We start from the raw sequence: 23,174 nt of genomic DNA, 5'->3' as shown, positions 1-23,174 counted from the left end.
TTTTTGTTTGTAAATGAAAATTCCTTGGTTGTTCCCTAGTATAGTCTAAATATGTACAATGTTAACTCCCCCCCCCCCGTCCCTTTTGACCGCCCCCCACACACCTTTAAATTCTCTATATAAATGTACGTACCAATGAATGTGTGATATTTCAACTCTTGTTAATAAATTTTAATGTTAAAGAAACTGTTTGACATAGTCTGAACTCTAAAGTCAACTTTTTTATTATAAATATGTTGAAATCAACAGGGTGTCCCAATAAACATGCAAGTTAAGAGTCGACTTGAATATTGTCTTTGATTTCCCAAAATTGATTAGTGACATAAAGTGCATCAAAAAAATGCAAAGTCTAAACTTTCCATGGTCCCCCATCTTTAGAAGTATTAAACATTTGAACCGTTTTATTGATTTTCAATAAACTGGAATCTGGACAAATTTTCTTATATCTCCGTCAATTTTGGAGGGAAAACAATGGTAGACCACATTTTGGAAATCCCGAGACTAATGGTTTTCGGTGTTAAATGTTTAACCGGGATACTACACAAACATGCTTTAGAAACAAAGACGATAGTCGTAAATTAAATTATTGGGACACCCTGTATGTTTAAGTTGAGAAATTTTAAAATTCTACGAATGCAAACGGTAAATAATTCAGAGATATTTTCGGGCATGTTTTGGTTTTTTATTGGTTATACCCAATCAGAGATAAGAGAGTTAAAGGGATTGATTGAAACCTATGGATATGCGTTATTTCCCACAGTATGTTCTATTGTGTACAAGTTCTGTACACGACCAATCAGCAAACATTTGTATTCAGGAATATTTAAGAATCCTTTGGTTATGAAACACAAAATCTTCAAAAACAGACTGAATTCATTATGTTTCATGTTAAAAATTGGAGTTGTAAAAATTAACCCCTGAATGAGTATTATGTGCAACAAGTGGCCGTGAGATGGCACTCTAAAAAACCTATTGTAAAAACGTAGCATGTCGCGCCGGGTCAATTAAGGCCTACGTAGCCTATCCTGTGAAAGGAGATAAGCAGTCTGTGCAGTCTGTGTACCCAATAGACACAAAAAAGGAAACACAAAATTTGTAGGTTTTTGATGTACGAAGAAAAAAGGTTTCATTAAAAAGAGGCAAGTTATTTCTTTTTGATTTTTGATACACTGGTAGGCGATTATATCAATACATTGATGACGACTTTCAATTTTTGTATTGATTTAGATCAAGTTGTTATACAGCATGGATACACAAAATCAAGAGAAGCTTTCGATCAAAAAGCTTTACTTTGTTTACTTGTAAACTTGTAATACGAAACATGCTTGTTAACAATCACAACTCTAAATATAAAAGTCATCTTCATTGTATTAATGTATATGTACCGTAGAATTACAGTTAGAACCAAACAACAGTTAAATAATGGTCGCTTTTTTTCTCCGATCACAAGTATAAAGTTAAATGATTTTTATTTTAAAAACGAAACTTCTTCAAAAGTACCCTATATAATTAGTTATTAAAGGATTAGTGGCAAAAATTAAGATTACAAAATTTCTCACTGATCTGCTTACAGCATAAATAAAAATATATGAGAAAGCTATAATATAGATAAAAATTGATTACTAAATGAGGAATATCCCACTCTATCCACAAAGGATGAGACTGTATAGACGACTAAACCCTCTGGAATGACAGTCCCCGAGTTATTTTATGTATTCTGCCTCGTAAAGTAATCTAATGGCTAATATTTGGCAAAGAAACAATCAAGTTTACAGTTCCAGAGGAACGTGCACGTTAGGAATCAGACAGGATGAATTTCGTTTCTGAAGTTTCATAATTTGTGGGTGACCCTGTAGGATTATTTTGAATGAATTGATTATAATCAAAATGTCGTCTTGGTTGGCCAAAGTATGAAATACAAACCACAGTGAATGCACTACTGACTTAAGGGCATGGAGGCTTTTCTGCAATAAAAATTAATTTTATCAATTTTTAAAATATATTTTTTATTTGTCGACAGCTGAATTCAATTCCAGGTACTATTTTTAGTAGTATGGCAATTGTTCTGCTTAACATTGTAATAGGAATTTATTTGTAATTTATTCAAAGTTTTGTTTCTCTCAAAAAGTGAGGCTTTCCTCATCCATTTTCTAAGCTTTAACCAGTCAATTTCTCAGTTTAACACCTTACAAAAAGTAACTCTTTCAGAGTTTTACTTTTTAAGTAAAGATAATATCTAGGGGGTCCAAAGAAGCCAGGAACTTAAATTTTAATCATTACTACTGTCTGGACTACAGAGTCTAAAACTAAAGAACGAAAAGTTTTGACTTCAATTTTAAGTTCATGGTTAAATACCACTTCTGACTTAATTTAAACCTGAACTTTAACCGTGAGGTTAAATATTTAACCCTGTGGTTAAATATTTAACTCGCCGAAATCGACGAGTTAAAATTTAAACAGAGGTTTAAATTATCTTGAAGTCCTGCATTTTCCCTATTTGTCTATTATTCAATCATCATTCAGCTGCAGCTGAGAAAGCGGCATTCAACTTTACGATACATTTAAAAGTGAAAACCTTGTTAAAGAAATTTCACGTTTTAGATAAATTAATTTTTGGATGTAAACCCAAAAAACGGTTGTATGTTTTGTTTTCGGTTACGTAAGAACAGCTGATTAGCGATGGTTATGTAATATTCTCCGTAAATCCTTTTCTCTGATTGGTTCAGATTTTCCCGGGAAATTCAAATTTAAAATTGAGAAAGTTTAATATTTAAGTAGCTATTCATTATTTTACAGAACTTTTAACCTCGAACTTAAAATTCGCGCATTCTTTAGTTTTAGACTCTGGATAGCTACTATATAATTAATTACTTTAGTTATTATAACTAGTAAACGACAAAAAGGTGTAGTGTGACCAAAAGGACCGAATTTGTTTAATAAAAAACTGTTTATTTCTAGTAATTTACATTATAACAGTTACAGATGATAAGAAACATGGTGAGTTACAATATTTGGTGAACATGAAATGGAACAATTGATGAACTACATAATATTAACAGGTAGAAACAAGTGGTAAATTATTTAGTAAGAACACGCGGTGAACTAGTTTGAACACATGATGAACTGGTACAAAGGAACACGCGGTGAACTAGTTTGAACACGTATGATGAACTGGTACAAAGGAACACGCGGTGAACTAGTTTGTACACATGATGAACTGGTACAAAGGAACACGCGGTGAACTAGTTTGAACACATGATGAACTGGTACAAAGGAACACGCGGTGAACTAGTTTGAGCACATGATGAACTGGTACAAAGGAACACGCGGTGATCTAGTTTGAACACATGATGAACAGGTACAAAGGAACACGCGGTGAACTAGTTTGAACATATGATGAACTGGTACGAAGGAACACGCGGTGAACTAGTTTGAACACATGATGAAATGGTACAAAGGAACACACGGTAAACTAAAAGGGACACACGGCGAACTGGTAGGAACGTAAAATCAGACCTAACCTACCTCATGGAGAATTAACAGCTCTGAAAGAGTCTTCAGAGAAACCGGGTGATCACTATAAAACCTTGTGAAAGGGTGCAGGAATCATAATTCTGAAGTTGGAGAGTTATATAGAATCCTGTCTGAACGAACTTTCTAACCAACAACTGCAAGAGAATGGAACACTAAATCCGTACTATGTACAAGTTGAAGAGAAGGAAGTTGAAGAAACAAAGAAACAGATTAAGTCTGTTTTAGATACTGCAGCGGATACGAATTTAATCACAACTGAAGAACTTAAAGCTATGCTGACTGATGACAAGAATCCAGCAAAGTTTTATCAGCTGTTCAAAGTACATAAAACTCACATTCCAGGAGATACTCCACCAAGTATGCCTATTATCAGCGGCTCAGGAAGTTACACAGAGGATATAAGTTTATTTGCGGACAATTTTCTGAAACCCCTTTCTAACTTACACCATCTTATCTTCAGGATACCTCTCCTGTTCATATATCTAGCTTAAATACCCCTTCTGTTCATATATCTAGTTTGAATACCTCTCCTGTTCATATATCTAGTTTAAATACCTCTCCTGTTCATATCTATTGTTTTAATACCTCTCTTGTTTATACATAGTATAAATACTTTTTAACTGTGCTTGGCATATAACTGTGTTTTATAACTCTCTTGTTCATATCTCCAGATAAAATGCTCCCCCCCCCTCACCCCCGTTCATATCTCGTTCAAGTCTACTACTTCGCTCTCAATTCAAGCCTGCGCCACATTTCCCGGTGTTTTAGGGGGGATCCGGGGTTTAGTAGATCAGTAGATTATAATTTTAGAAAATATTTTAAATTCGACAAAATATAATTACGCTACAAGCTTGAAATAGTGAAATTAAAATTGGCAACTTTCAATATGCAGTGTACACAATGCAAATCTTAAGCCAGGAGAAAATGGAATAAACCAGTTTTTACAGTAAAACAAGTTGGATACGAAAAATCCTACAAATTTTTTAAAAACCTTTCCCGCGTTACACAATAAAAATGTACATCCAAAAAGTTCACTATGGAAAGCTTTTACTCGTTGTTTTCGCCTCGTCCTGCTGCTTTTATATCCTTTTCCATTACGCAAACCTAGGAACTAAAATCACAGGTCAGTAAAACGAACGATTCGTGTTCGTTTATTATTTCTTGAATGAACGTGCTCAAAGGGACTGCAGTAAGCTTAAATTAACGTGACTGCCATCCACTAGCTTGTTCGATTCACTTTGGTACCATTTTTTGATGAATTAGGTTTACTTACTTACTAAAAATGTGTTGAAAAATTGTGTTTAAGACATAAGTTTTGTTAAAAGTGATTTTTTTCTAGAGGAAGAAATAATAATAGAAGAACACCAACCTATCAGTTTATCAACAGAAACAGAAAAGGTAAATTCAAAAAGAATTTTAAAAAACTAATTGTAGACTTTGAAACAGGGTGTCACAATAAATCTATAAAATTTACGGAGATGCTAAATATTTCTATATGCTAACTTATGCTACGAACTTTTTATGCTTAAAATGAATTTTAATTTTGACTTCTCAATATTTCTGTCAACCCTGAATTGGTACGTACAATTTGGAATTCCCGAGACTAGAGCGTGGGAAAAAAATACAATATAGATGACGTCAGTGGACACCTTGCATAATATATACATCATATATTTAGGTGATATCTGTAATTGAACCAAATATTTTTGTAATTAGGTTTTTTTATAGATATGACAAATTTGCAGTTTTTATGCAGTTTGAAAATAAAGTTGTTTGAAAATATGTTTAAATTTTTTACGCATAGATAAAGATAGATTGCGCATAAGACGACATTTTTCATTTTGGGTGTACATGAGAGAAATTTAAGTTAGTTTAGTCCTTCTTCAAGTTCTCGTCAATATGATATATTGCTCAGTAAAATATTGTTGTTCAAATATTTCCATTCCCGGAACACATTACACTCTATTATGAAATCCATTAAAACACCAAACCACCCCCCTTATCATTGAAGTACACTTTGACCCCTAGAAGTATGAGTTTGCGGATTGTACAATTCTTGGTGATTTTGCGTACATAAGCTATCTATGTTTATTTATTTATCTATGGTTTTACGTGTACCCTGGACTAACATGGTAGATACTAGATGTGCGTTGATTTTCTTGAGTTTGAATTTTAATAGAGTTTTGGCATATAACTAATAGAGCTGATTTTTTATTGAAAACACATCCGCCGGAAACAAAAAAGTATAAAATAAAGCGGAAATTAATTGGTTTTTTACGTTAGCCAAATTGTAAAACTGTAAAATCTTGTAAAAAGATTAAATGTTTGAAACCTAAACAAAGCGACTAATAATCAATTTCATAATGAATAGTAAAACATTTTTTTAGATAAAAAATCTTTTTTTCAGATATTTTTCGGAAGTTTCGATTTCTTTTAATTTCAGTTGAGAAATGAAAAAGACACTGTTTCTTGGGCTGCTCTACATACTTGTCCTGTTTGTTTAGGTTTAGTAATAATAATTATCATAATAATTTAATAAAAATAATAATTTATTGAAAATAGTAATATAATTGAATAAAAGCAGTGATAATAATAATACCAGGTGGGGATCTATGCCCTGAGTTCCAGCAAGGATTTATCTCTGTAGGATTATTCCCTCGAGGTGAAGAGAAGGGAAACCTTCAATACTATTCTGCATCTTTAAAGGTTTGTTAACTTAGATTTAAAGGAAGTGATTGGCAATTTTTTGCATACACTCCCTTTAAAAGGGAGTGTATGCCAAAAATATAATACATATTATTATATTCGGTGTATTTGTTTTTAAGGGCCTGTCGAATTGATTTGAAATTACCAGCTCGGCTACCATAGATAAACTATGTTGACTCTGAACAATCTCCTGAATCAAAAGGCCTCCAATGACGGAGAAAAAAATGATGAAAATATCAATCGTTTCAATTTAAAAGTGAATTTATTAAATTGTGGATTCTTTACAGAGGTTAAAATCATAATAACAAATAGAAATACAATGTGTTTAGGGAGCTGATCCTCTAACTGTTTTGGTTCCTGGACAATGGAGTTGGGACACCTGGGATCAATGGATTTGTAAAAATAGGTAAAACTTTAATATAAAAAGTTCAAAAAAAATAGATCTTCTGTTTTTAAAAAAAACAATTTTTAAAATTTTTTTTAAATTCCCCAAATATCTAATGTCTGTACTGTGGTGATTCGCAGACTGCAGTAAAATAACCGAAGAAATTGTTATTTTCTGTGGAGAGTGCCCTGGCCCCTAACCTATACTAAATGCAGTCACCGGCTTTAAAAAACTGTTTAAATACCAATCTAGCCCAAAATGTTGGCTATCAATATATACATGGTTATGGTGTCTAATGATATCCCAGTAATTACAAGGGATGTGATGATTATAGAAATTACACTATTGGGGTTTTATCCTTTATATCCATTCTTTTCTTAATCAAAAATCAGGTTTAAGTGAATGTTGCCGAAATAGCAAGTTGCCCTCCATTTAAAGAGTTCCATGCTGCATGATTCACAACGTTGCTTTGACATTCATCTAAATGACAAAACTGAAATGACAAAGCTGAAATGACAAAACTGAAATGACAAAGCTGAAATGATAAAGCTGAAGTTACAAAGCTGAAATGACAAAGATTTTTGTGTTTTTAATCTGAAAACTTAGTGTGTGGTTTCTGTGTGGCTTGTAGTTGCAATAGATATATATCAACGTTCTAGACATATAAACAATGATTTCTCTCTCATAGTGTTTTAATTTGTATTTTTTTGGGGTGCTGTTTTGAATCTTACATGCAACCGGTTAAGATTCAAATTCAATCCTCTGGGTTAACTGACAAATATTATAATGATAAAGCAAACAACATTGAAAATGATATAATCAAAAAATGTGGTTGTCAAAATTTTTGAAAATATTAATCATCAATATTAAATTCTGTTCAAAAATTTGAATAGTTTATGTTAACATGAAGATTGGAATCACACCCTTATTTTTTAACAAACTATCTAAAAATATTGATTTGCACAAATAATTATTTAAAATTAAGGATGATTAAGTTGCCATTTTTAGCCACCAGGTGGTGCAAAAGTGGCGCCGTGGTGGCGGGTTTGGAAGTGGCGCCTTGTCATTCCTAATTATTGAAGAATATATATTTTTTATAACAGTTAAAATTACACTTGCATTTTTTTTAAAGAATGCAAATAAACAAAGGAATAATTTTAGATAATACAGAGCATGTTGATTTTGAATAATATGGAGAAATTCCTAGATTCAAAATTTCTTCTATATATAAATTTGCCTTGTCTGTTTGTTTGTTAGGATGTTTGTATCCAATAAACGTCAAAACGGCTGAACCGATCGGGTCCAAATTTTTTGTGGGACATCACGTGACCACTGGCAAGGTTTATGAATGATAATTTTTTTTTTAAATCCGATAAAATTTTTTCTTCTTTGTTTTTAAATGTTTAAAAAGAACATGTTCACAATTTAAATAGAAGATGGGCGCAAAAGCCTAGAAAGAAGGGCGCGAAGCGCCTTGAATTTCTAGTAATATTATATTTCTGAAATATACAGTGAAGAATATTGGATTTTTATTAATTATTTTGATTAAACTTTGAAAATTTAATCAAAATATTGTTGACCCAAGCAAATTAATAGTTTAATATAATTAATAATTAATGATTAAATAAAATTTATAAATCCTAAAATTTATACCCTATAGAAAACATAAACTTTTAACCAAATTGATTAATTTATTTTTTCTAATTTATCCATTGATTTCCATATAATTGCTTGATTATTCTATAAATTTATTTTTATTAAATGATCGATACAATATTATGGCTATTTTGTATTGATTGATTTTAAAAAGTATTCAGTATTTGATTTCAACCATTTTATTAATTGATTTAAACTATTTATTTAATTGATTTAAACTATTTCGTTAATTGATTTCAACTATTTGATTAATTTTTTTAAACTTTAATTGATGACCTGTTATAGCTTTATGCATTTATTGATTTTAAAAAGTATTTAATATTTGATTTATCCTATTGATTTGATTGATTAAAACTATTTTATTAATTGATTTTAACAATTTGATTAATTAATTTGTGTGCTGGATTGTCCCCCCCCCCCCTACGATCCTTTCTTTTTCTTTTCCTCTCTATTCTTCAATACCTTTCCTCTATCTACTACTTTTCCTTTTCCTTTAGTTCTAAATTGTTTTTGTTTTATTTTGTATTATTTAAATTGAACTTTTATGTATCGCTGCAGAAGGGCCTCTCATTCAAAACAACCATCATGGTTAGAGAGACCCTGACTAAATTAAAATGTAAAAATTGTGCAATTTAAATTGTTTTTTATTAAATATTTAGTCAAATATATATATATCTATCTATCTATCTATCTAATTTAAACTATTTAATGAACTGAATCTATTTAATTAATGAATTTAAACTATCTGATTAATGAATTATTTAGTTCCCAATGGTCTGGTTGTCTGGTTTCAGAGGCAGTTAAGCTCACTACTATTGCTAGGTATATACATATTATGTCATAGTAAAGAAGGGTATTATCTTAAAAAACCTGTAAAATCTTTTTCTTGGATATTTAAAAAGATAAAAGTTTCCCTGTATGATAATTGAAGGACTGTTGCTTGCATGATTTGGTAAATTATATTTGCTTACTAAGCCTGAGGGTGTCAGAAATAATTTTTTGCAAATTTTAAAACGTCCTATAAAACTTGTAAACTTAAATTTTTTATAAAACTTTTTTAAATCTAAAATCTTTTTAAAAAAATTTAATACTAGTTCCTCGACTCGCAGTTTACAAAAATTAAGCGCGAAACAAAAATAAAATTTGTTTGTAAAATTTTTGTAATAAATCGTTTAAAGATTTGAACTTGTGTGAAGTATTGTTAATCTTGAATGCTTGTGGATGCTTTTAGATTTGAGGATTTATTTGTGATCTCTCAAGTAAGTTATCCCTGCATGGTTTGACCACCACGGGATATCGAGACGAGTTAAATTAATTAGAGGGAGATCAATGTTTGATACTAAGATTAACAACACAAAAGTTTAGAACTCTGGTCAATAGATTATAACTGAGAACAATTTTCAAATACTAAAGTCATCTCAGAAACTTTTAATTTAATTTTTAAAAAAAACCTTTTGAATGTTTAAACAAGAACGAGAAATGGTTTCGGCGCGTTCAGCTTAGTTTCAATTCATTTATGCATTGCTCGTTTTGTTTGCTTTTTTCAGTCGTAAATAACAAGTTTACTTCTTTTGTTTCAGAATTATACGTTCATTTTCCATCTATTTCGTTTGTTTTTAAATAAACGATCGTTTTATCGAATCATTCTGTCATTGAACTAAAACTCTTGTTTTTTTTTCTAAAGTTCGTTCAATAAAATCATTCGTTCAGTAATTTTTTTTCAAGTTCGTTCGAGAATATAGTGCTTCAAGTAAAAAACGACTTAAAAATGGTTCATTTAGTAAAAAATGTAGTTTTTCATATGCATTCAAACGACTGAATTTTAAGTCGTTTGTTAACGGTCTGTCTAATTCTTAAAAACTTTAAAATCGTTGACGATTTAAAATTTGTGTTATGCCATATACGATCCAAAAAGTTCGTTCACCGTTCGTTAATTGTTCTAAATACCACCATTGCTTATGATAAATTTCGTTCGTTTGAAAAATATCGTACCTTAACAAAAACGATTTCCATCTGTACTTTAATCTTGATAATGGTTTCAGTTTCAGATATTGCATTTATTTTTACGATTAAATTAACACTTTCAGGCGTGAAGGAGATGCCAGGTTTCTAAAAGGACTAGGAGGAGAACAAGGGACGGTCAACTCACTAACTGCCTGCGCAAGTAAGCACTTGACCAGCGCGCTGCATCATACTTTTGATCTGAATAGGGATCAAAAACTTTCCATGGAGGTACAAACATAAAAGTTAACAAAAATGAAATTTTCATTTTTTTTTAAAAACAAAAATATATCCTCTACATCAAATCAAAACAAAATTCAATTGCAAATTATTAAATATTTTTAAGTTTTCAATATTATTTAAGGAAAAGGTAGTGATGTTAACTACTGTATCAGTTTCTCCTCCGCTGGCTTTATTAAAATTGTCTCCTAGTTTAGGGCTGAACAGTGTTCCCAGGTATAGAATATAAATGTCGTCTTTTTAAGCCCAAACTTTTTAATTAAGCCATTAAATTGAAATTTTAGAGAATATAATTATCTAAAATTGGCAATCTAAATTTGATTTTGTTTTGATAATTAATGATGATGAAAACATATAAAAAAGGTTAAAAATGTAATTATTGAAACATATGCAAAAAATAAAAAAAATAAGTTTTTTTAAACAATGAATTTATAAATAAATTATACAAACAAAAGAACTTGAATAAACAAAGAAAAGAACAAGAATAATTGTGTAACCTTACAATAAGGAATTTGTCAAATGAATAATGTCAAAACACGTAAAACTTAAAAAGACAAGAAAATAAAACTAGAAAACCGTACCTTACTTGTTTGAAGAGTATTGGATGACTGGAAAAGGATTGACTAGTTTATAGGCGTATGCGGGGGGGGGGGGAAGGGTGTTGAAGGCCGTGGCTGGGTAGAATTCGTCAACAAAACGGTCAAATACATGAAATTGATCAACACTATAAGATACTGAATTGGTAATACATAAACATATAGCTAAAGACAAACATAATTCATTAAAAAAAAAGTTCTAACCAGAAAACTCTGAAATGGGAATACTACTTTATAGCATGACTTACGTGTATTTAATGTTGCTTCAGAGCAAATAGTTTTACTAGACACTTTTCAATTCACTAATTAAGTTAAATGGGTCTGTTTACACTGCACAGTTCCTGTGTCCCTTGCTTATTGGACTATTTAAAGTCGTTACTGGAGTCTAAAAGCAGTCCTCCTATTCCAGAGTTTTCGAAAATTCGAGGATAATAGTATTATTTATTGTAATTAAAAAAGTATTATTATTATAAAGATTTATTCACACACAAAGAAATAAATACATATTCGAATGGTGTAATTTAAATTTGTTTAAATAGATTTTTGAAAATACAGGTTTCCAAAAGAAAAGAGAAAAATATGCAAAATTATGCACAAATAGACGACATTGATCATTACTCATTACATAAGATATTTATTTATCATTTCAGTTATTACGCAATCATCGAATCCTTCAACATATAAATTATTCGTTCTTGTATTTAGAAGTTCTTGTAAAACCGGAACTTTCCATGCATGTTCCAATGGGACATCAAAATATTTCATTTGTTTCTTAACTAACATTTTACTAAGATCCGAAGGATTTACAGAACAATCATTTGCAATAGAAAATAAATTTCTGCCAAGAACTGTGTTAAAGTAATTTTATTAATTGTAGTATTAAAGCAATTTCAAGTTTCATCCCGGATAAAAAGAGTACTTCCCAATTTACAGTGGTACCCTTTACACCCTTGTCTGAGCGTATTATTAATGAAAATATCTTTATTTTTGTAACTAAAAATGATAATTTCTTCGTGGGGGTTTCTCTAAAAAAAGTGATTTACGAAATTTACACAATTGCTACAGAATTTAACACTTTTAAGATGGGAAACGAAGATGTCTTTCCCATTGTTGCTCAGATTAAGGTTTAAAGGATGTATTGCAAGGAGTATCGAATAGAAGGGGAAGGGAGATTTGAATAAGAAATATTCAGAATAGGTTATTGTATACGCGGTAATTGTACATCAAAAAAATATTTTCAAATGAAGTACCGTCTGGTAGGGCGGGCCGCGTCAAATGAAGTACCGTCTGGTAGGGCGGGCCGCGTCAGTTGTATCTCCCTACTATTCCTTACTCCTTGATGTACTACTGTTAACTGACATGTACAATATTACATGAAGGGTCACTTTAATTTAGTACTTTTAAGATATATTGGAGCGTGTGGAAGAGTGATGGTTATTGAAGGGGGTATTTCTCCCCTTGCCGCCTTTACAGAGACAAGTTGGGCCTACAGGGCTGAACTTGCCTCACAGGTAAACATTGTTTAAATGTCGTCCTTAGTTTTCAATTATGTGCTTCGAAGAGGCTAAAACATTTCCTACAGTGGGACTCATACAATTGTGGAATAGAAGGCCTAATATTGGACTCAAATTACAATTTTTTATTTTCTTCTATTTATGTACAGTGAAACCCTTAACAACGAATACATCGAAAGAATTCATCAAATGTCGTATTCTTCACTTTCTGATATAATGGAATATTGCAGATATTTAGGTTTTTAATTAAATGATTATATGGAATTCTTTAAAACTGTTCCCGCATATTCATGGCTATTTATTTATTTTCGGAAATACTGAAATTTACGAAATATATTATAAAACTCATTGAAAAATTGTCAAGACGACATTTGATAAATTCTTCCGATGTATTCGTTATTAAGGGTTTCACTGTGCTTTACAGTAAACTGTACAGTTGGTTAGTATATAGTTGAGTTACTACTAATTACCTAATGTACAGCATACACAAGCCATATTTATATACTTATTATTACTGTACAGTTGGTTGGTTTAATTGAGTGACTTCTGACTGGGGACTGTACAGTGTACAGTGTATATAAACTATATTTCTGTACTGATTATTAAACTGTACAGTTTGTTAGTATAGTTGAAACTACTGACTGGGGACTGTACAGTGTACAGTGTATATAAACTATATTTCTTTACTGATTATTAAACTGTACAGTTTGGTAGTATAGTTGAAACTACTGACTGGGGACTGTACAGTGTACAGTGTATATAAACTATATTTTTGTACTGATTATTAAACTGTAGAGTTGGTTAGTATAGTTGAAACTACTGACTGGGGACTGTACAGTGTACAGTGTATATAAACCAAATGCATGTACTGATTACTAAACTGTACAGTTGGTTAGTATAGTTGAGAGACTGCTGACTGGGGACTGCACAGTGTACAGTGTACACAAACCATATGCATGTTCTGATTACTAAACTGTACAGTTGGTTAGTATAGTTGAGAGACTACTGACTGGGGACTGTACAGTGTACACACACCATATGCATGTACTGATTATTACTGTACAGTTGGTTAGTATAGTTGAGGGCCTACTGACTGGGGACTGGGTGCTGCTGGCCTGGAATCTAGATTGGGAAACATTCTCAGTATCAAGCTCAGGACAGGTAAATATTAGTTTTAATCTCCGGACAGGTAAATATTAGTTTTAATCTCAGGACAGGTAAATATTAGTTTTAATCTCAGGACAGGTAAATATTAGCTTTAATCTTAGGACAGATAAATATTAGTTTTAATCTTAGGACAGGTAAATATTAGTTTTAATCTCAAGACAGGTATAATGGATCCTCTACGCAGCATTTAACATTTATCTAAATTAATATTTTAAATGTGAACTGTCGTTAAAGGGACAGACCGGCTATGTAAGGTACTTAGACTGAGTATGCAGCGTTGCGGACAAGTTCTTTAGGATTCATTTGAGACATAATAAACTTTTCCACGATGTATGATTACTGATTTTAAGTGCATAGTCGACGTTCATAATCATGAATTTGGGTGGGTACGTTTTCAGAATCTTTTTTTTTAAATTATTAATAACGACGACAAAAAAAAGTAAGAATTATACAGTAAACTAATTAAATGGTTAGGAACATATTTCTCAAAAGAAATTTGTCAATAAATCAATGCTAGAATCAATTATTTCGTTTTCATCATTATATTGAATTTCGTATTTTCTATGAATTTATTCGTAGATATCTACAAATTCTTCGTATGTCGTCTTTTCAATAATAATTCCAGAAAATCTGCAAAACATCTTTGTGAATAATTACATATTATAGAAACTGATAATTAAACAAGATTACTTATTTTCGATGATAAGATTAATTTTTATTTTCTCAATCTGTTCCTAAACAACTAATTAGTTTACTGTAGAATTTTGTTTACATTTTTTGTCGTCGCTATTTAATAATTTAAAAAAAAATTCTGAAAACGTATCCACCCAAAAGTACAATTTTGAACGTCAACTTTGCGCTCTAACTCAGGATTTACAGATCTTTAAAAAGTTTTATATGTCTCAAATGTATCCTTAATAATTTGTATACTTAGTTCAATTTCCCTATATTGCCGGTCTGTCCCTTTAAAGGATTTCCAGTTTTCACGTACATGAACCCATTTAAATACTTCCATTCACAACGGTAAGTTGTTTATCTCTTTATCAAAGCAAAGCTCTGTAAAATATCACGTATTTTTTTCTGGAAAAGTGTTCAATTTTGACAATTTCATTTTTCTCTGATGCAAAAATCGGCGAGTATTTTTTTTTCCGAACCACGATTTGAAATTATCAATTGTCAAAAATTAAAAAAAGGATATTTTCATTATTTCTGAGATAAATGTTGAATTGGTTTAGTACTGCTGTAAATCTGGTATTTTGGCGTAAATCTCTTTATATAAAAGGACAATTGAAATTACGACGAAAGTTCCTGAGAAGTTTTAAAATAGAAATTGAATTCAAAATATTTTGTTAATGCTAGATTAAAAGACTATTCTTAGTCTTAAGTAGGGTCCGGAATTGCGTGCAATGATTACTTTCGCTTACGCCATTTCATTGCGCAGAATTGCAGTATAATTGGGAACAAGAAAGCAATAAAATATTCGCGAAATTGCTCGGAATTGCGTGCAACGGAATTGCTTTTACATCTAAAATTCAATAATTTTAATGTGACTTCTAAATTTATGCAAGAATGGAAATATCTCTGTTGACTTTAAAAATAACCGAGTCCCGAGGGTCACTTGTTTTTTTGGTTAAGCTTCTATAATTAACAATTTCATGATACATTCTTCATCTGTTCACATTGGATGCACATTAAAATTTTAACTTTTTTTTGTTAAAATTGTAAAGTTCGTAAATTAGATATTTTGCTACAGTGAGAACCAGAAAACTATGTACAGAAAGATAACTTTACAGTGTCTGAGTTTGAAAAATAAACTTACAAAATTATTTATTCAGTTAAATGGGTCTGCTTGAATCTAAAAGGTCGTCTTCCCATTTTAGAGTTTTCTGGTTATCATGCTGCATTTGATTTGAATATTATAAAACAAAAGATTAAGTTTTTTATGTTCCTAGCTTTTGAGAATTCATTTGTTTTTGTTGTTGAACGGAATTGTGCAATAATTAATTGAATTTACTGCGTGCCATGTTTTTGACTTATAAAATTTTAAAAATTCATTAACGTTAAAAACGAATTTCACAAAGATCCAGTTTAGGCAAAGGAATTGAGTTTTTTTGCTTTTGGATCTAACAGCTGCCATCGTTTAAGATATCAAAGGTCTGCAACATTGGGTTGCAAAGATATAAAGATAAGAAATTTGAGTTTGTAGCAAAAACTTAATTCCTTTTATGATCTCCATATATTTGCAGCCTAATTGTGTAAACCTTCGATTTATATTATTTGATCCAACTGAATGCATAGTTTGAAATATCAAAGGTCTCTGCGACAATCGGTTGCAAAGATTTAGGGATTAGAAAATCATAGTTTGTGGCAAAGACTCAATTTATAATCCTGGCCTAAAAGAAAAAAGAAAATATATAAAGTTAAAATTTAGAAATGTTTAATCTTTAATCAGGCTTTTTCTAAAGGTTGTGTTCTCTGATCTTGATTCTATAACTCCGGTACATAAAACCATCATAGCCAAGTAAGTTTAGATTTTGTGTATATCAGTGTTTTCTAATAAACACAATGTGTCTAATTAAACGAGGGAGGAGAGGGGGGGAGGGGCATGCGGCCATGAACCTTTAAAAAGAAAATATGTTTAATTAAACGGGGAGGATGGGGGGGAGGGGCATGCGGCCATGAACCTTTAAAAAGAAAATATGTTTAATTAAACGGGGAGGATGGGGGGGAGGGGCATGCGGCCATGAACCTTTAAAAAGAAAATATGTTTAATTAAACGGGGAGGATGGGGGGGAGGGGCATGCGGCCATGAACCTTTAAAAAGAAAATATGTTTAATTAAACGGGGAGGATGGGGGGGAGGGGCATGTGGCCATGAGCCTTTAAAAATAAAATATGTCTTATTAAACTATGGAGGATGGGGGGGGGGGGCATGCGGCAATGAGCCTTTAACAAGAAAATATTTCCAATATAAAATATTATTGACTTTAAGATAGTTTAATCAATGCTTTAAAACTTGTTCTCAGTGTAGAACTTTGTCTTCCTGGATTCAACAAATAAGATAAGAATGTTTGCAGTGATGATGAATAAATGATAATTAAAATCTTGCATAAAAATAAATGTTTATTTAAACTAATTAGTTATCATTCATACCAAACAGTTTTCATCAAAAATGTGTAAAAATATGATATCATAATATTTCTGAAAATTTTACACTGAAAAATTTAATGACAAAATACTTTTTCGAAAAGTTCGCCCAGATTGCGCAGACAAGCACTGAGAGATTAAGTTTGTTATTTTTTGTTATTTGCGCGTTTTTTACTCCATCCCAGATAAGTTTCATAATTTAATATTTACAATTTTTCTCTGTTAATCGAGTTCTATGACTATAAGTCTAGACATAAATTTTCGATGCTTTTGTTCATGCTATCGATTAAAAACTGTTTGTTTTTTTTAAATTATGTTATCAATAAAATGTTGAAGATGAAAAAGTTTGCTGATGAGGAGAGGAAGGCCAACCACAACAATTTCTTGTCCGTGCCACATTTTCCTCATTTTATCGTCCGAGCCACCTAGAAACCCTCGTCCTTCCAATATTATTTTTATTAAAGTGTCAAAAACTTGAAGATAAAAATAGTTTTTTTTAATCTGGCCGGCCACGTTAGAGCACAGCTGAGATATTGAATTTTTGTAAGAAAGTGTGACAGTCATTTAATTGCAAAAATGGTTAAAATACAGTAAGATTTTCTAACTACATTACAAAAAAGTACAGTTTTAACCAGAAAACTCTGAAATAGGAAGACGACTTTACAGCAATAATTTAGTGTATTTGATGTTGTTACAAAGCAAATTGTTTAACTAGACACTTATTAAATTACCAATAAAAGGGTCTGTTTACACTGCACAATTGCTGTGTCCCAGAGTTTTCTGGTTAACACTTGGTTAAACCAGCTGCACCAAGCTAAATTAATTTTTTATAATTCATAAATTTCCATCCTTGTTATATTCAGACCTGAAGATGAAATCCGTCCTGTGTGTAATGAAAACTGTTTTCAAGATTTTAAGAAAACAGTTCTTACCTCTACACCAAGGGGTCAGCTTAGTCAGGGTTGCAGGTAAATAAACAACATTGATAAAAACCGCTTTTGCCCTTGCCTATTAGTCTCCGATGTTTGCAGTGTCTGAAATAGAGGGGGGGGGGGGTGATTGATCAAAAAGAGAGAGAACTGAAAAATTGGACATTAAAAGGCCATTTTTTAAAATCATTTAAGTAAATTTTACTCATTTTTTTTTATTTCCCCCCATAAAATACAGACAACCCTAATTTGTTTGGGTGGAAAACTTTATTTAAGGGGGAAGACATGATTCAAGAAACTACACACCCTGATGTCTGTGCCCCCCATCAGCCTTGTGTTTTTTGGCTATAACTGTACTATATTTCTTAATAATGTTTATTTTATAGTTCTGGTTTACTGTATGTCAGGATGATGTTTACAATATTATAGATCTGGTTTACTGTATGTCAGGTTGCTGTTTATATTATCATAGTTCTGGTTTACTGTACGTGTGGATAATGTCTATACTATTATAGTTCTGGTTTACTGTATGTGTGGATAATGTCTATACTATTATAGTTCTGGTTTACTGAATGTCAGGATAATGTCTATACTATTATAGTTCTGGTTTACTGTATGTCAGGATAATGTTTATATTATTATAGTTCTGGTTTAATGTATGTCAGGATAATGTCTATACTATTATAGTTCTGGTTTACTGAATGTGTGAATAATGTCTATATTATTATAATTCTGGTTTACGTATGTCAAGATAATTTCTATATTATTATAGTTCTGGTTTAATGTATGTAAGGATAATGTCTATACTATTATAGTTCTGGTTTACTGTATGTCAGGATAATGGTTATACTATTATAGTTCTGGTTTGCTGTATGTGTAAATAATGTCTATATTATTATAGTTCTGGTTTACTGTATGTCAGGATAATGTCTATATTATTATAGTTCTGGTTTAATGTATGTCAGGATAATGTCTACACTATTATAGTTCTGGTTTACTGTATGTGTGAATAATGTCTATATTATTATAATTCTGATTTACGTATGTCAAGATAATGTCTATATTATTATAGTTCTGGTTTAATGTATGTCAGGATAATGTCTATATTATTATAGTTCTGGTTTAATGTATGTCAGGATAATGTATGTACTATTATAGTTCTGGTTTACTGTATGTGTAAATAATGTCTATATTATTATAGTTCTGGTTTACTGTATGTCAGGATAATGTCTATATTATTATAGTTCTGGTTTAATGTATGTGTGGATAATGTATATATTATTATAGTTCTGGTTTACTGTATGTCAGGATAATGTTTATATTATTATATTTCTGGTTTACTGTATGTATGGATAATGTCTATATTATTATAGTTCTGGTTTACTGTATGTCAGGATAATGTTTATATTGTTATATTTCTGGTTTACTGGATGTGTGGATAATGTCTATATTATTATAGTTCTGGTTTACTGTATTTCTGGATAATGTCTATATTATTATAGTTCTTGTTTACTGTATGTGTGGATAATGTCTATATTATTATAGTTCTGGTTTACTATGTGTGGATAATGTCTAGATTATTATAGTTCTGGTTTACTGTATGGAGATTTCATGTTCTACCAGCTCTGCAGGAACTTTCATATTTTCTATTTAATCTAGATCAAAACATATTCTGACGTAGATCAGGGTTAAAAATAGAATTATTTAAAAACATTCATTATTGGAAAACTACTTTCGGAATAGATTTTAAATACATACCGTAAAGAAACTAGCTGGCAACAAAATTTTAGTTACTGCCCATTAAAAGAGGGACATGCCGATTCACAGTGATACACTATTTTCTCCAATGTTTCTGTTGCAAGATATCCGAAAGCCTCTTGTAGAGTAATCACAATTAAAGATATTAGATAATATATTTCCCAAGAGAAAAATCATGGATTTACTTTTTCATTTTGATCAGGGTACTGTTGTGAATAGGAATTTCCCCTCTTTAGAAAAGGGTAACTTAAAATTACGTTTACAGTTCCATTAAACCTGCCTTTCAAAATATTTGTCCTTTTTCTTTTAAGCTTTTACCTCTTTTTTGTAGAAACGTACTCGTATACAGCAAAGGATGGTAATAAATTCACAACATTCAATTCAAATAAATATTCTAAAATTTTGACTCGACAATGTTGATGTGCCGAAAAAGGATTAAGAGTTTTTGCCACAAGCTCAAATTTTCTAATCCCTCTATCTTTGCAACTTGACAGTTACTAGACTTGACATTTTATATTTCAAAGTCTGACTATTTAATTGAAGTTTGAAGTTGGAAGATAAAGGGCTTAGAAAATCAAAGTTTGTGGCAGAAACTCAATTCCTTTGAAATGCACGATTAAAATTTAAAAAATCCACGAAATCTTTTCAGTGTTAGTTTTACTAATATGCACAATGGTCGCCGTTTAAAAAACATTCAAGAGCGAAATATTGTGAGAGAATGGAAACCTTGTAATCTACATTTAAAATTTTTTTTAAATGTATAAAATACAGTCTTTGAAATATCATTCTTAGTAGTTTAATTTGTATTTTAAATATTTTCCTAATTCGAAATTAAATTCTAGAATTTGAAATTGGTTGAAAATATGAAATTTTTGCTCGGGTAGAAATATTTTCTCCCCTTCGGAGGTTCGAGGCGGTCTCCTGGAAGGGGGAGGGGTAGACCTGCAGGGGTTGGTTGAGGAATGTGTAGAAGAGAAGGGGAGGGGGGATAGATGGAGAATAATAGAAGAAATAAAGCAGAAACTTCTTCTAGTAGACACAGGTAAACAAGGAAAAAAATTCAATAATTTCAAAAAAGTTTGGAAAAGTCAAAATTAGAAATTAGAAAATTAGAAATATAGAAATGCAAATTCTCAATAATATCCTTTAAGTATCTTGAAATGGACGGTGCAGTTTGAAACAGATTGAAAGTTATTTCTTTGACATTTTATTTTAAAATATATACAGTGAGAACCAAAAACTCTGGAAGGAAGGCGACTTTTAGATTCAAGTTATGACTTTGAATAGTCCAATGCACATTAGACACAGCCAAAGTGCAATATTATTTTGTAATAACATTGAAGAACTCAAGAATAACTTTAATGTCGTCTTCCTATTCCACGGGTTTCTGGTTTTCATTCTATCATATTCAAAAATAATGAAAAAAAATATAAGTTTCAATATTTTAAACAAAAAACAAGGGAAATAAATATATTTTTCTAAAAATGGTGATCTTAATCCCTTTGAATCATGGAAAGCAATCTCCTTATGCAGGGTCGGGTGGAGAAGATGAAACTACGGATGATAGCTACGATGATATCACAAAAACTCCTGAACCTGAGAAAGTAAGGTGGGAGGACAATGATGATCATACTTCTTCGGAGCTAGGTGATGATCAAGAAGAAGAAAACGAAGAAGATAAAGAAGACGGAGGAGAAAAAGAGGATGAAGAGGATGGAGAAGATGATGAGGATGAAGATACTGAAAACAAGGAAGATAATGAAGATTATGATAAGGATGTTGAAGAAGAAGAGGAAGATGGTAGAGAAGTTAAATAAATTGTCAGATTGGAATTATAATATTATACAGGGTTATCCACACTGGAGGATTCTTTAATGACGACCTTTAACTCCTAGAAATTATTAAAATGGTATCGAAAAAAATATTAACATCTTAATCTCATTCGTTGTGGATAGCTTTTTAAAAATTTTCTTATACCTGCTTTCGTTAAAAATTTTCTTTGGAAACTTATAAATAATATTTATTTATTTATGTATACACTATATAGTGTATACACGATAAGAAATCTTTTACTGCTCATGAATAAATTATGTTACATACAAATAAAGTTAATAATTATGTAGATGAATGGAGATACAGATTGAGCAATGCATATTATACAGGGTATTCCACTGAACATGGGAATTGAGTTAAGATTTCGCGAGATCGTCTTTATAAGTTATTTTTTTTATTAAATGTATGAAGTGATACCTACTGAGAAAGCTTTAATTTGTATTCTAGATAAATCAAAGTGATACCTACTGAGAAAGCTTTACTTTGTATTCTAGACAAAATGTTCAACATAAACGTTTCTGTAATCTGTAGATTCTTGATCAGTCCAAAGTACCTTTGTGACTCGGGGACGCTTCTTTTTAAATGAAAGGATTCTTAAAATTGCGCTTACCGCGCGCCTTCAACTCGATATATGCATGATAAAAAGTGGGTTGGGTAGAGTGGAAGGTGTGTGGAAAATTGCGCTTTCCGCGCCTTCAACTCGATATCTGCATGATAAAAGGTGGGTTGGGTAGAGTGGAAGGTGTGAGGAAAACTGCGCTTACCGCGCGCCTTCAACTCGATATCTGCATGATAACAGGTGGGTTGGGTTGAGTGGAAGATGTGTGGAAAATTGCGCTTTCCGCGCCTTCAACTCGATATCTGCATGATAAAAGGTGGGTTGGTTAGAGTGGAAGGTGTGTGTACTGTGTAAAAGGATAAGCTGTGGAGTGGGTTTAGAGGAGATGAAACAAATATAGAAGATATAATTAGGATTAATGACGTAAATACAGAAATTTCGGAAAGATTAAAAGATATGTTAGAGGAACTATTACACATTTTTAAACCTAGCTCCAATTCTTGAAGAGCTATTGAAATGATCAAAAATGCTTTGCAAATCAAGTATGCAGCCCAAATAAACTTTCTTCCATCATTATTCATCCAATTCTGTCCTGTGGACGGGAAAGGAGAAATCAAGTATGCAGCCCAAATAAACTTTCTTCCATCATTATTCATCCAATTCTGTTCTGTGGACCGTAAAGGAGAAATTAGATAATACTGAATAACTTAAGAAAAAGCAAGAAATAAAAATTAAAAATCTATTAAAAGAAAAAAATTGATAATATTATCAAAAATTAATAAAATGATATGAAAAGGAAAGGTAAAAAGAACATGGGGAGAAAATATTACATATCACTTATATCATTTAACAATTTAATATTTCAATGTTGGTCTGCAAGTCACCATTTTAAATCGTTCTCAAACCAAATTTATGAATAGAAGCAAACAAACCAAACATTTGAATAGATACAGACAAACCAAATATATGAATAAAAACAAACAAACCAAATATATAAATAGAAACAAACAAACCAAATATATGAATAGAAACAAACAAACCAAATATATGAATAGAAGCAAACAAACCAAATATATGAATAGAAGCAAACAAACCAAATATATAAATAGAAACAAACAAACCAAATATATAAATAGAAACAAACAAACCA

General features: G+C 31.1%; 1 protein-coding gene across 1 annotated transcript; it reads left to right on the top strand.

The window, feature by feature from the left end:
• The first annotated feature begins 4,424 nt into the window (after window positions 1-4,424).
• On the top strand, window positions 4,425-21,746 carry LOC111703620 (deleted in autism protein 1 homolog). The gene is made up of 15 exons (XM_023475612.1): window positions 4,425-4,657; window positions 4,874-4,932; window positions 5,978-6,038; window positions 6,137-6,240; window positions 6,570-6,646; window positions 9,047-9,103; window positions 10,369-10,513; window positions 10,647-10,738; window positions 12,524-12,629; window positions 13,698-13,793; window positions 16,265-16,320; window positions 17,809-17,913; window positions 19,461-19,505; window positions 20,517-20,674; window positions 21,166-21,746. Exons 1-15 carry the CDS (start codon window positions 4,549-4,551, stop codon window positions 21,447-21,449), a joined length of 1,554 nt encoding a protein of 517 aa, XP_023331380.1. The 5' UTR covers window positions 4,425-4,548; the 3' UTR covers window positions 21,450-21,746.
• Window positions 21,747-23,174: the final 1,428 nt, after the last annotated feature.

The sequence above is a fragment of the Eurytemora carolleeae genome, unplaced genomic scaffold (assembly GCF_000591075.1).
Source record: "Eurytemora carolleeae unplaced genomic scaffold, Eaff_2.0 scaffold100, whole genome shotgun sequence".
Classification (NCBI taxonomy): domain Eukaryota; kingdom Metazoa; phylum Arthropoda; class Copepoda; order Calanoida; family Temoridae; genus Eurytemora; species Eurytemora carolleeae.
The sequence above is the reverse complement of the archived record's forward strand: the minus strand, read 5'-3'. Positions and strand labels throughout refer to the sequence as shown.